General features: G+C 47.1%; 1 protein-coding gene across 1 annotated transcript; it reads right to left on the reverse strand.

The window, feature by feature from the left end:
• Positions 1-1,231: 1,231 nt before the first annotated feature.
• On the reverse strand, positions 1,232-14,518 carry LOC129331079 (cathepsin Z-like). The gene is made up of 6 exons (XM_054981412.1): positions 14,220-14,518; positions 11,771-11,934; positions 6,650-6,829; positions 5,045-5,195; positions 2,664-2,826; positions 1,232-2,054 (listed from the first exon to the last, which is right to left on the reverse strand). Exons 1-6 carry the CDS (start codon positions 14,345-14,347, stop codon positions 1,950-1,952), a joined length of 891 nt encoding a protein of 296 aa, XP_054837387.1. The 5' UTR covers positions 14,348-14,518; the 3' UTR covers positions 1,232-1,949.
• Between the last annotated feature and the right edge of the window lie 581 nt (positions 14,519-15,099).

Consider the following 15,099-nt stretch of genomic DNA (forward strand, 5'->3'; position numbering starts at 1 on the left):
CACAGATGAAAAAGCCAAATGAATTAGCGGGAGCAGTTCCCCCCCCCCCCCAAGTAGAGGCCTGGGACCACACCCCCAGTTTACCACCCCAAATGTCCAGTCCTACATCTTATCAGAAGTTCTGTGATCTGAGAGGGAGGCGACTCACAGGTAAATGGCATCACACATTAGGGGAGCTCAAGCATGTGTGATGACCATGATTCTGTCATGGCCTACGGAAAAGCAGACCTGCTGGCTGCAACTTCAGGGCAAGATTTTTGGGGGAGTGTATGTTTTGGCTGCTCTGAGCTGTCTGCCTTACTTCTGCTGGGATTCTCTGATTTGTTATTGGTTCTTTGGAGCTTTGTGGATTCTTTTTGCTTTGGAAAGCTTAAAATCAGTGGTGGTTCTTGCGAGTTTGGCTAAGGCTCCTTTGTCCTGGAGAAAGCATTGGATTCCCACCCCGCCCCGCCTCCCACAGGGCACCTTGTTCAGGGGCCTGTAGAACTGGACTCCTTGACCCTATCTACTTGAAATGTGGGGTCTTTAGTGGACAGGTAGCAGTTAGCTGCAATTTGAATGTAATTTACAAGAAAAACAGCCATTCCAGCCTGCCCAGAAAGATTCCCCCCTACAGGGAATAATGGTCTTGGGTTAATTTTGGAATTCACCCCCAAACCTGGATCCAAATACCAAACCGATATGGGAGGACCCACATATAGGGGAATACCTGTATTAATGGCCTTCCCAATATCCACATCCCCCCAAAATGCAGGTTTTTTTACTGCACATCTGTAGTAGTAGTTGCAGACTAAAATTTGGAACATCAGGGTTCGAATCTTCACTCTGCCATCAAGGCAGGGGGAAGAACTTGGGACAGTCTCATCTAGGTGTCAATGGATTGATGTGAGGATGGAATGTGTGTGTTACGTGCCATCAAGTTGCCTCCGCCCTATGGTGACCCTATGAGTGAAAGACCTCCAAAATGTCCTATCATTAACAGACTTGCTCAGATCCTGCAAACTGGATGGAATAGAAGAATGATATATTTCCTTGGAAGATGGGTGGTATAAAGGTGTACTAGAGCTGGTGGCCATTGCACACAATGGTTCACAAAGATGGCGTCCTAAATTAGAGGAACAGCATCAATGACTGACATTGCAGGGACACCGGAGCCTGAATGCTCAACTGCCCGTAAGCAGATCACTGAACTGCAAGTCTGCAAACTATACTTGGGAAAAAACCCAACCAGTAGCTGTCCAATCTCTCATTTTTAATAAAAATTCAGCACAATACAATTTTTTAAAAAATCAACTCTGGATCACGAGTCAGATATAAACCAATTTTATCAAAATTAATTTTAAAAGTACTTGACTCTTTTTTTCCTCTAGTGCAATCTATACATTTAATTCACATGGATGTTTTTATATGCAGCTAAAAAAAAATTAGCACGGGTAAAAACCAGAGGCTCAGTAACGCCAACATTTCACGAGTCCCTGCTTAATGGATACTTCAGAAATGCTATTCTTCTCTTTCAAAAGAAGAAACAACTTCCTGGCACACTCCTTGCAATCCAAATACAAGGTTACAAACAGCAGCAGCCCTGACAGTCAAGTACTTATCTCAGTTTGCCCACCCACAAGCCAAGTCACAGTTCTGGGAGCATGCGCGCGCACAGATTCCTTAGATATGCAGAAAAATGCTAGTTTATACATTTTGTGAAGAAAAGAGTCCTGACTCCTTGCCCTCCAAAGAAATAGCCTGAAAAGGATGGGTAAGAATGTTGAGAGCGGTTGCGTTAATTAAAAAGTGGGAGAGATGGGAAAACTGACTGCTCAAGCCCCCTCAAAATGTATAGTATTCTGCAAAGGAGATTTTTGTTGGAGCAGGGAGGATTTCCCAGTCACTTAATATGTACCCGCGACTTCTTGCAGACCTCCAGTGTGCTACAAATAATCCCCAGAGCAGATTCAAGGAAGTAGCGGGTCTCCGTAAGTACATGCGTCTTCAATAGCAAGGTTGTATTCTGGTCCCCTCCATGCGCTTGTCACAATTCTAAGCCAGCCTCTTTCCCCCTGCAAGAGATTAACTGGTGTTAGGGTTGGCAAACAAAACACAAGGAGCTGAGGTTCAACCTCAGGTTACAGTGTTGTCCTGGAAGTCCCAGTTGTGCAGCAAAACCTAAATGACACAACGCAAGAAAGCTTCACATGAACTAGGAAGACAACCACAACAGATGATGACTGATTTCATAAGACAGCAATCTGGTCTATCCACCCTGCATGCAGAATACCTAGGGGGTAGTTTCAGGATGAAAGAGAATTGGGGCTGGTTCTCCAGACAAACCGTCCAAGTGACTGCTTTGGGACAGAGCGTGGAGAGTGCTGATGCAATGGAAGGACTCGGCTGACTCTCAGCCAACAGCAGCAAGGGAGGTTGCTGCAATCATCCTGAGCCCACACGGCTGCTGCCACCACTTGGGTGCAAGACAATCTTTACTTGATGGAATGGACACAGGAAGTTGTGAGTGTACCTTGCCTGGGTGACAATATCTCCTCCACATGCAACCAGTCTCTTTCATGGTTCCTGCAATTTCCAAGTTTTTCTACGAAAACATTCAGATCTTTAAAAGAAAAAGGGATCTTTAAAAGAATATAATGAACTTGTTCGATCCTCCTCCTTACCCAGGGTTCGCCCCAAGAGTTACGGACAATCCAGTATTCGGTTCCATTTTCGACACCCCAGCCAGCCACAGAAACAATGTGGTTTATTGACGCAGATGGGCTGTATTCTGAATAAAGTCCTCCAGTGTATGCATCCAGCTTTGGAGTAGCCATGATCCCACAACTGTTTAAAATTAAAATTACAGTAATTGATACCTCTGAAAATCCACTCTAGACAGCCTAATAGAAGTCAAAGGTTTCAGAAATGAAGTGGTTCAAGTAGATTATGCGACAAATGAAAAGCAAGGCCATTTTTTATGTCATCAGCACCCTCAAGGTATGGTTGGAAGGTGGACAATGCAGTAACCTTGCTGAAGGTATGGGTCTTGTCAGTGCTTGAATGGAACATCTCTCGGGACCCTGATGTATGCTGCTTTAAAGCTGAAGAAAGGCAGGATAGATTTTTAATAAAGCACAAATTGAAAACATGGCAATGTCTCTACAACCATGGTGGAATCCTGGTTTGGCTTGCCATCGTTGGGTGAGTCTGACGTAATGACAAAATTTGGTTTGCCACAAATGTGAAATAAATGGGGATGCAGGGAGGAGAATGTAGAATATGAGCCGCGTAATCTCCCAGGCATCGTCACACAGAGCACAATCCTAGGTATGTCTGCTCAGAAGTTCAATGGTGCTTAGTCCCAGGCAGGGGTCATTTCGTAGAAAAAGAACGGGAGGAACTCATTAGCATAACTCATTAGCATAACTCATTAGCATATGCTACTCCTTGACATCACCAGAAGTGTGTCATTAGCATAACTAATTTGCATATGCCACACCCCAACATCACCTATCCTGGCTGTTTTGGACCCAATTCTGACCATTCAGGGCCGAAATTGGGCCCAAAATGGCAAAAGGGCTGAAAATGGCCGGAAAGGGGCCTAAAATGGTCAGAATCAGGCCGCTGCTGAGTGGGAGAGTGACCCACCACCTGTCAGAGGCCCAATCCAGGCTGTTTCGGAACCCAATCCAGGCCGAAACAGGCCCAAAATGGCCAAGTCAAGTGGGCAGGGCCACCTGACATGTGACCTCTTTGGGGAACTGCCAGAACTGTGTTCCGGCACATTCCCCCTCAAAATGAGCCCTGGTCCCAGGTAAGCCTGCACAGGACTGCAGCCATAGTGGCAAACCTTGGTTCCCTATTACATTTGAATTTACACAAATGGCGTAACAGAATTTGGAGCATCAGAGAGTTATTTGTAGTCAATTGCCTTTAAAAGAAGATGTCTAACATCACAGGGAGAGACAAAGAGATCTTCAAAGGGGGGCACCAATGTCTCTTAAATCTCCCAAACTAAATGGACCTGCTTGAAACTCTGGATAAATATTCTAATATGAAGACGCACCAGGAAGCTGCTGCTAATGTAGAACTGTGAGAAGTTAGCCAGCTAGAAAACGGAAGTCTGCTGAACGACTTCCCCAAGACATGTAGTGAGAGACCAAACTGATCACATTTCATATAATAGTTTGTATGCAATATCTGCTTGCACAACAGACCACACTGGAGTGGGAATTTCCCACCTCCCCCTCCTGCTAGAACACCCCCTGCTTTTCATTTGATGACGTTTTGGCAAAGTAGAGAGCATGGTGGTGGCTGAGAAACTATTTACGGCTGTAGTTTGCCAGAAAAGGCAAGCTCACCAAACTAGTTTGATTCAGAAGTCAAGCAAGATGGTGGTTTTATTAAACTGGCTATAGTTAGTGTGGCTATCCAAACACAAACCACTCCAGCGACGAGGGTTAATAAGGGTATGTCAAACTCAGATCGGAAATTGGTTTATTAACCACAGTGATGTCTTAACTATGGTTTCATATGACATACGAACAAGGATATATGAACAATGGCACAGTTCTTGCTGCAACACAAGTTGGATTACTATAGTCGGCTTTTTTTCAGCTGGAACGCGGTGGAACGGAGTTCCGGAACCTCTTGAAAATGGTCACATGGCTGGTGTTCCCGCCCCTTGATCTCCAGACAGAGGGGAGTTTAGACAGAGGGGAGATCAGGGGGCGGGGCCACCAGCCATGTGACCATTTTCTTCAAGGGCAACCCACTGAGTTCCACCACCTCTTTTCCCAGAAAAAAAGCCCTGACTATAGTTAAAATAAACCCTGTATGTCTGAGCCAACCCACCACCAGAAAGGTTGTCCTATTGACTTATTATACAACTTCTGCGGAATTCAGTGTTCTACCATTCTTGTCTTCCAGATTAGAATCGGAACTATATTGCCAATAGTCTATTTATTTGTACCCTTGGGGTTTTTTCAAAAAATACCTTAAGGAAAATATTTAAACGAAAATTCTGATTTCGCTTATCAAGCAGCTTGGTTTGTTTCTTTACCTAATGGGACCGTTGGCATAGATCTCCGCCATCATTTTTTCTCGTCCACTGACAGACCCATAATCAGCAACTTTCCAGAGGGTGTAGTTCTTGATCACATGACACTCTCCAAAAGTAACACACGTCCCACACTGATTGAATATCTGACAGTCTACAAAAAGTAGGAGACTGATTGTCACAAGATTGTTTTTCCTGCGAGATGAACATAGACAGCAGAATGAAGGGTCACTACCCAAGAGTAGGTGTAACACAATGAGTGCGAAGCCCCTAATTCAAAAGTCTCAACCACAGGGTTAAGGATTACCAAGAACATGAAGAGCCGTGGGTGCAATACAGAATCCTTCAAAACAGCCATTCTTGATCATCCTCAGCAAACAGATGCAAGATGCATCTGACAAAGATAGCTGTAGTTCTCAAAAGCTTATGCTACAATAAAGTTGGTTAGTCTTAAAGGTGCTACTGGACTTTATTTTAAAAAGTAAGGTTTTTTTGCCCTCCAAATAACCAGCACAAACATGTGAACAGGCAGGCTAATAACTTGGTGCAAGTTAGGCTAAGGTTGCCAGGTATGGCTTGGCAACCAATAAGGGCTTAAGGGAGGATACATGGGAGATTGCCGTCAGTGATGGCATGATGTCACTTCAGAGGAAAACCTGGAAGTGACTTCACACCTCTCTTAAGAATCACCAAATTTGTCAGAGAGTTTCTGGTAATTCCTAGAGCGTACTGATATTATTTCTGGATTTCCCCCGGAAGTGAAATTATGCCATCACCAATGGCTCTTTGAAAAAAATTATATTTTCTCCTGCCAGCTGCAGGAGCGTCAATGGGATATAGGAGCGGAGAGCAGGGAATCCCTACTCCTAGGGGGAAATTGGCAGTCCTAGATTAAGGGCTAGTAACTTTTGCAGACATATTAATAAAGCTCCTGTAGAACTCCAGTCTTCAGGCTGTACTGATTCAGAACCTACTTTTATTGTTCATTCAGTGCACAGGGCCCACCGAGCTGCAAGAACCAGGAAGCCACATTGGGGGGGGGGGGATCACCTGACAGGCAGGGAAGTTCCAGGCTGCATGAGAATGTGCACTGGCAGACCAATCAGGGCTGCGGAGTAGGGTGGCCATGTCAGAAGAGAGAGAAGATATGGGAAAGGTAGGAGGGTGGCGATGAACCTGCCCGTACTAAAAAGAATCTTCACCACTGAATGCTCTTGCCTCATCCATGTGGCCGATGCCATAAGCCTGTGTCTGAGGCATGGTGCTCTTGCTGTCTACCTGTGGCACCTGCAGCAGGTCCTTCTAAAAGGTGGCAGAGAAATGGCAACAGCATAGGGGCTTGTGACCGGGCTACTGGGGTTCTGTGAAATACCTCCGGGTCCTGAAGATCACCACTCCAGCTCCTTCCAATGATACTGCTTCCCAATGAACAGGATAAATATGAAGCTGGACTTCGGTTACAAAATATGATTCTAGGGCTGGCTGTCTAAACATTTCTGGATTTATTTGCCAGTGGCACGAATGAATGAGAAGTTACTTGAATTCTGCTTTCTTCCATCACATACACAAGAAGGAGCGGCACAGTCTTTGCACTTCCGTCTCTCATACCTTGATCTTTTGCTTGGTAGTTATTACAGGTCTCGTCTGGGATGCCATGCTCGTGAGCGTATTGCCACACGCCAGAGTCGTCTCCTCCTCCACAAGACCCGGCATTGGCACAGTCGATTACATTCTGAACCGAAAGGTAGGCAGAGGGCCAGGCGCCTTTCTTCTTGATGTTGATGCGATCTGAGAGGCAAGGAGAAACAAGGATTTAATGTGCAACTAGGTGGGGACTGCAGGGAAGTCGTTCCGGCACTCAAGGAGTCTTTGCCGGTGACAAAATAACAGCAGCCACCATGTAGGATAACAAAGGCAGGCATTAGGACCCAGAAGTTGCTGTGGAAGCTGCCCGTCACTGAGACCGCTGCAGAGCATCAAAGCCAGCGGTTGCTGAGTCACTCCTTCCCCCTTCCTCTGATTCCCGGCTACTCTCTCAAGCATTTATCTTCCTTTTTTTTCCCAGCCGCACTGAGTCAGTGTTCTCAGCAGCTGCCACAATCAGTCCCACTTCATGCTTTAAAACTCACACAAAGTCAGCCAAGGTAACTGCTGAATTACATTAGGACAACAGGAATACCTTTTACAAAGAGCAGCCCAATGCTCACAAAATAACGAGTGCAAGGTTTTGAGTTCCGCAGAACTCTTTTTATCAGACTGGCTGTTAAGCACTGCCTTTCTCCCAACAGATGTTTCATGACATGACGTTGCAGGCAATGCGCTGGCATCACTCTCTGAGTGCCCAGAAGTGACATCAGTGTGTCGCCAGGGACACTATGAGTTTTGCCCACGAGTATGGCCAGGGCTTTTTTTCTGGGAAAAGAGGTGGTGGAACTCAAGACCGCACAATGACATCACTTTGGGTCAGCTGGAACAAGGGGGGAGTTTTTTAAAGTTTAAATTGCCCTCGGCAAAAATGGTCACATGGCCAGTGACCCCGCCCCCTGATCTCCAGACAGAGGGGAGTTTAGATTGCCCTCCATGCTGCTGCGCAGAGCGCAATCTAAACTCCCCTCTGTCTGGTGATCAGGGGGCAGGGCCACCGGCCATGTGACCCTTTTCAAGAGGTGCCAGAACTCTGTTCCACCATGTTCCCGCTGAAAAAAAGCCCTGAGTAGGGCCCTTATGACAAGCTGATGTCACTTATGAGCACAAGGGGAGTGATATCAATGCATCAGGATGCTGCCCGTCAACCCCCCCCTTTTCCTCCTGTTGGCAAGGGGTCCCCCACCACTGCTGGGAAAACAGTAAGCCTAGTTTCATGGCATGTTGGAAGAACCTCAGGTCTGCAGCTTGTAGCTTTCTTAAAAATGGGGACCAGGAGGTACTGGAGACTTAATCCAATTAAAACAATTTCTATCCCACCTTTCCTCACCAAGCACAAGTTGGGTTGCCAATTCTCACTGGAGAAATTCCTGGAGATTTGGGGGGAGTGCCTGGGGAAGCAGCTCCAAGGCTGCCGTTTCCTCCAAGGGACTTGATCTCTGTCGTCTGGAGAAGAGTTGTAATTCCGGGATGACCTTCAGGCCTCATCCTGAAGTCGGTAACCCAAAAGCAGCTAACAGCAATTCACCCAAAATACACTGCTAAAATATCATATTAAAGCAATAATAAATAAAACAATAGTAGTTCCTCAACAGAAATCACAGGCGAACAAAAGCCTTCTGAAATAAACACAAATATTCACAGCCCTCTTAAAAAGCAACAAGGAAGAGCTGCCTCTGAACGCCAAAGCCAGTTCTTTCCATTACTGAGGGGGGGTGTCGGAAGAGGCCAGACACACCAAACCAAGACAGGGCCCCTAGGCACTGTGCAGCATAGCTCGAGTAGATTACATGGGGTTGGTTGCCCAACCAGTTTCAAAATGCCACAGACGCTCCTCAGATGAAGGGGCAGAAATAAGAGTCTCTCCCTTGAAAAACAAACACAAATCTAACAGCTGGCAGTTCATCATAACCATCCCTGCCTCTCTCCAGAACACACAGCAAGATCTTAGGAGGACTAAGAACAGTAGAAACACCGTAGTCTTGATATCGACAAATCTGGAGGTCAGTTTTATATGATGCACCAGGTAGCAAGTTGATAGACGCCAAGTCGGACAGCATTCCCTAGAGGTGGAAGGGCATGGATCACCAGTCCCACCCTGCCTAATAAGCAGAAGCTCTCTACAGGTTTAAATCTTTGCACATTTGCATTTATATACTGATTACTTTGTTGATTGAAATATTATTGAAATTGACTGTTACTAACACACTGTGTAATTTGCCTCGAGTCTCAATGAGAAATGTGGACAATAAATGATGTAAGTATAATAAATAAAAATACACACACACACTGAAATCAGTGCACGGGGCAGGGGGGGAAGAGAACATGAATGTAATGTCCCTCTCCCGCAACTCTGCGCAATGATGGACTTGTGAGTATGGAATCTACGTACATTCTTGTGATGGGAATGCTACTTTTTAAAACGCTGATGAAGGGGAAAGAGCCGCTACAAACATCTTTCCTATGCTTATCGATTCGGTGCTTACAAGTTGATGGTAGCACATGGGCAGAGGACAGGCCAGCCAGCTAGTAAGTTTGTCCCCACACAGTTGCACAACACTCACACTGAATGAAAAGAGTTTCAGGGACAATTTGTGATATGGCCTGGACGAGTGAAGGGAGGGGGTAGGGAAAAAAAACATATATTCTACAAGGCATGGACAACACAGCTAGGTGTATTTTGTAATCTTGCACAAAGTTGGACTTAGTTAATGCGTGCCAAATTCAGCAGCCAGAGTTCAACAGCTCCCCCTTCCATTTTTTTTGAAGGAGGAAACAAAGACTGTTCCAAAAGACCCGTTAATTAGTAGGACTATAGCTTTAATGGCAGATTCTAAAACAACCGTCAATAGATTAAAGCTTGTCTGTTTTCTTTCTTATTTGGAAAAATAATAAAAAATAGATTAAAGCTTGCTATCCTTTGTTTTTATCAGTATTTATATTTGCAACCATTCCTAATGCTAATAATAATTCAGTGATTGCTACATTTATCATAATTAACAAAATGTTCAGAAAGGAACAGGAAACCGCTCTAAACACTGGAAACTGCTTCACCCTAACAGATACAGACACTCTCTGATCTGTCAAACTGAGATGCCAGGATCCCCAGGACTGCCTTGTGTGCATTGTGGATCTAGATCCTACATATATGGTCTGTAGTTTGAAAAAACTAGAAATACTGGCTTCAGTGACTATTCTCTATGACAAAGGTTCTTGAACTGAGGTAGAGATACAAATTCTTTACATACTTAAAATTCTAGAGCTGGAGGTAACCTGATTGCTAAAAAAAAATTAGGATAGAGTAAAGGAAGCACTTCTTCCTATGGACCTGTAAAATATTGCAAGCGACTCATTAATGAAAGATAGACGTAATAAAACGGTGAGATGAGCAGCCGATGATGGGACTTCCAGACTCAAATGCAGTGTACCTCAAACTACCAAATATGGGAACAAATGGGACGGCCACCACCATCGGGTGAACTTGTCTGGGGCCTCTGATCAGCCACTATTGGAAACAGAATGCCGGGATTTTGATCTAATCCATCATAATCATGGTTATCCAAGTCAAGGAAGCAAATGGTTTGGACCTCAGCAAATCTGGCTGACGTTTGCATTATGTCATGAAGTTTGTTATGTCTGCATCAGCAGAAAAGAGTCAGCTGATTGACCACCATGTGATCTGCACATGATCTGTGACTGCCCTTGTAAGTCACACTGGTGGAGTCAGCACTGGCTAGTCCCACAGCCCTTTCCTAGGAATTTTATTGCAAGCTGCAATCCTACCGGCAGCTGCTGATCGACACAGCCCCAGACAAACAGGGCTGACTTTTGTCCGGGGCTGAACACCTCAGAGGACCCCAGGATTATTTCATCAACCCTGGGACAGGCAAAATCTGCATCAGGACAAACACATTCAGGCCAAGCTGCTCCAGGGACCGCTCAGGGCCTCATTTTGAGATACTGATATAACCGCCGATCGCCTTAACAGTCTCTTCTACTCAGTGGGTAGGAAGCAAGGACGCCTCCGTTGAAAGTGCAAAGCAGCAATGCAGCGGACTGGTTCATCCAGTTACGGCGGCAAGCCTGCCTCCACTCACTCCTCCCAGAGGCACTCAAAGAAAAGCTTCCCCAGCAAGATTCGGGTCCAGCAGCTCCTTCAAGACCAACTAGATTTCCAGGCACCAATGCAATGCAAGTCTTCTTGTCTCCATTCCCAAGCCTACCTACTCACTGTGAGGGGGGAGTAAATGCAGCATTCGCACTGTGTACCACAAGAGAAAAATCATTGTAATAAAGGTACCCTGTATGAGCAGCCAGGCTCAATTTGCACTAGGAATTCACTCTGGTTTAGTTCCAGAACCCGCCTTCCCTGCTCTGACTCAGCTCTGCGACATGCCACATGAAAGAGAGTGCTCTGAGCATGAGCAGAGCGCATTCCCTTAATTGTCAACCTATCTTATCCAACTCTCTCAAAATGAGGAAGAGAAGCAGGTTCCGACACTACCACCTTCCTTTTTTTGTCGGTTTTCATTAAGCACATCATTTCTGTTCGTTATAATTAAATGGCTCAGTCCCCTACCCCACCCTCCGCCACAACGCACACAGAACAGCAGCTCCCAGCCACAGAATTTGCACAACTGATAATATCACGAATCCCCCCTCATCCCACACGGAGTGACGAGCTCGCATCCTGTTCTCTGGATTCAAAAAAGCTACTTCCGCTTGAACGAAAGGAAGGCTTTCTGGGTCACTCTCCAAAAGAAGGCTTCTCCCATTTTAAGAACTGGGGTTCCTCTTATTTCACAAGCTGCCTAACAATTGATATCCCTAAATGGGGTCAGAGAACAACCACCTCCTGCCAACAACTCTCCTTGCAGACTTGGGAAAGGAAACTAAGCACAAGGAACTGTCCACCATGGGAGAAGCTGTGGGTCTGTGGAAGAGCCTCTGCTTTGCATGCAGAAGGCTGAATTCTGGACATCCCTAGTATAAAAAGGACCAGGCAGTAGATGAGAAATTTTTCCTCCAGAGAGCCACTGCCAAGTCTGATTCAGTATAAGGCAAACCATGTGTGTCCCCCCATACCTGCAAGGGCGCTGGTGCTGCCGTGAGCCCAACAGGATCCACAATACTGAGGGATGTGCTGGTTGCGAGTGGTGCTTGCGTAATTGACTCCATTTACATTGCGCCAATCCCAGCTCTGGGGCAGCTTAGAGATGTCCAAATATTCATGAGGACGAGGGTAAGTTCTGTTAAGATCAAACAGAAGAACAAGTTAATTTTTCACCCGGTGTCTTGGAAGAAAGAAACAACCCCTTTCCAATATCTAATCACGTTTGGCTTAACCTTTCCTGCCGCTTAGCGATCATGTGATTGCCTTCTGCAGCATGACCTTAAATGCCCTGCTGCACCATCATGTGCTTGCAACATCCTGGGCTTGTTGTGTGTCTTCTGAACTCTGACCGGATCAGAGCAGCTCTTGAACTGCGGGCCAGAGTCGAAATGGACAAGGATTATCCCCTTTGTTGCACAAGATGAGAAAAATATGTTTTGGTCCCCTAGACATTAGGATGTGATGGCTGCTGCCAGTGGAGGAAGGAGGAGGAGCGGAGAGGGAACTGGTACAAATTCAAAGGAAATGCTGGATGTTTCGCAAGACACGGCCTTAAGATCAAGGCTTGAGAACCCCACCCCCTCCTGCTTTAAAAATCCAGCTTGATTCAGAATTCTGCAGAATTCAAAAGCTTGCATGCCAGAAACGAAAGCCATGTAAATACCTTGTATCAAGACCAACACAAACGAAACCACGTTGCTGCGTTCTGCAGGACTCTGCATCAGGCTAGATATTCAAAGGGAAGGGGTTCCCAGGCCTTGATCTCAAGGCTTGTCTGGCAAGCATCCTGGGTGAAATGCTGAGCAGGTGTGCCCGTTTAAAATAAAGCTGGAGTCAGGTTGCACCCCTGGCCTCCAGGGAAGAAGCCACAAAATGGTAGCAGGTAGATTAAAAACACGAGAACCAGCAGTGAAACTGGAGGATGAAAGACATTAATAAAGCTAGAAGAATTACAACTGCGTGTGTACCCTTTACACAGACTGAACATGCCAAACATGAGTGTGCACATTCCCCTCCACTCCCTGTTATCTGTACAAGAACCCTGTGAGCTCAGCAGGACACCCACAAGACCTGCCTCCCCCTGCCTATACACATTCAGCATAACTTGTGAACAGAGAGGGAATGCATCCCCAATGGAAATATACAATCCAGTGGACAGAACCTGAGCATGTAACTTTTGCACACGCACAGTGATTTCATTAACATGTTTTGTTGAAGGCATGTAAGTCTATGTTGGGAGGGGAGGGAGTTAGTGGATACAATCCTATTCCTCTCCCATGCACATTCAGTTTACACATAAGCGATGTGTACAGGAGTGACAACTCTACTGTCATACTATCAGTAAAATCCCCGCTTACGTTAAATGAGAAACTATCCCACCCTTCATTACAACCCTAAAAATGGAACTTTTCCAGCACATCATATCTTTAACAAATGCACCCATATTTGACTTGTCACATATAAGCAGGATTTGAGTCCAGTGGCACCTTAGAGACCAACAAAATTTTCAGGAATAAGCTTTTAAAAGGCAAAGCTCCCTTCTTCAGATACTATAGTGACTGAATATTTATATTTAAATATATTTATATTTGAAGGGAGCTTTCGCTCCTGAAAGCTTGTATCCTAAAGGTATCTGAAGAAGTGAGCTGTGGCTGACAAAAGCTCATACCCTATCACAAATTTTGTTATTTTTATAGGTGCTACTGGACTCTTGCTCTTTTCTACTGCTAAAATCTTGTTGGTCTCTTAAGGTGCCCGGGGACTCAAATTCTGCAGTTCTGCTGCAGCCCAACACAATTGCCCACCTGACACATACATAGCCATTCATATTGTGTAGCGGTTAGAGCACCGGATCGGGAGGCCAGAGACCCGGATCCAAACTCCTTGCTTAACCTGAAGCTTATTATGCGACTTGGGGTCAGCCGTTCTCTCGGCCTGAGCTACCTCCCAGGGCTGTTGCGGGATTCAGGTTTGGAGGGGAGGTGCCTGCGCCCCTCGGAGGAAAGGCGGGCTTCAAACGCCTTCAGTTCAATAACCCGCTGCGATTTCGATGCGCGTCTGAACGAAGGCGGCAGCAAAGGTCTTAAGCAGCGCCGATCGCAGCGAGCGACAGTGCAGCTCCGCCGCCGCCGCCCTTCTCGCCTATACCGAGATTCACTCCGGGTTTGCTGTTCCCGGCATCCTTCCCCGAGGCCAGCCGTCCTCGGGGACGGACTGCGGCAGCCCCGGCCCTTCCTCGCCCCGCTGCGCCAATGTAGCCCGTGCGCAAAAGCGGGCGCACCGGCCGCTCCCTGCCTTCTCTCGGCCGGGGCTTCCCAGCAAACCGCGGGCGCCCTTCCCTCCGCGTCCGGCAGCGCCCAGAGAGTCGGGGAGCCCCAGCCGGGCGGGGTGGGAAGGGGCCGGCTCCCCCCCACCCCTTACCTCAGGCCGGGGCTCTTGCGCGGCAGTGGCTTGTAGCAGCTCTGCCCTTCCCTGAAGTGGAGGCCGCCGAGGCAGTCCCGCAGCAGCAGCAGCACCGGGAGGGCCAAGCGGAGCCGGCGCCCGGCCATGGTGGCGCACGCTGCGAGTGCCGGCTTCTGACCGTGGCGCGCCCGGAGAGGAGGGCCTGGCGAGGGCGGCGTCTGCTGCTGCTACTGCGGCTGGGCTTCTCCCTGCCCGGCCGGCCTTAAAGGCCAGGAGGAGGCGCGGGGAAAGCCCTCAGGACAGCCCCGGAAACATGGCGGGGCGGGAAGGACTTTGACCGCAGGCAAGGGGGGGGGAGGGTCTTCCTCCAGCGCCAGTTTGGTGTAGTGATTAAGAGCGGCAGGACTCTAATCTGGAGAGCCGGGCTTGAGTCCTCATTCCTCTGCTTGAAGCCTGCTGGGCGACCTTGGGTCAGTCTCAGAGCTCTCAGCCCCACCCACCTCATGGGGTGATTGCTCTGAGGATAATGATAACAAGCTTTTTGAACTGCTCTGAGTGGGCATTAAGTTGTCCTGAAGGGTAGTATATAAATCTATCGTCGTCGTCATTTTCCACCAGGACGAGGCTCCTTGTCCTGAGGGATAGCTGTTTGAGGGAGCCAAACCTTTCGTCCCATCCCTTGTGAAAGGTCCCTGCTTATCCTGTGCACCATATTTCCCTGAAATGAAGATGACCCAGAATATAACAGGCATAGCCCCTAAAAAAACAGCAGGACTTGAGTCCAGGGGCACTTTAGAGACCAACAAGATTTTCAGGAGCAAAGAGCAAGAATCCAGTAGTACCTATAAGACTAACAAAATTGGTGGTAGGGTATGAGCTTTCATGAGTCACAGCTCAC

The sequence above is a fragment of the Eublepharis macularius genome, chromosome 5, assembly GCF_028583425.1.
Source record: "Eublepharis macularius isolate TG4126 chromosome 5, MPM_Emac_v1.0, whole genome shotgun sequence".
Taxonomy (NCBI): Eukaryota; Metazoa; Chordata; class Lepidosauria; order Squamata; family Eublepharidae; genus Eublepharis; species Eublepharis macularius.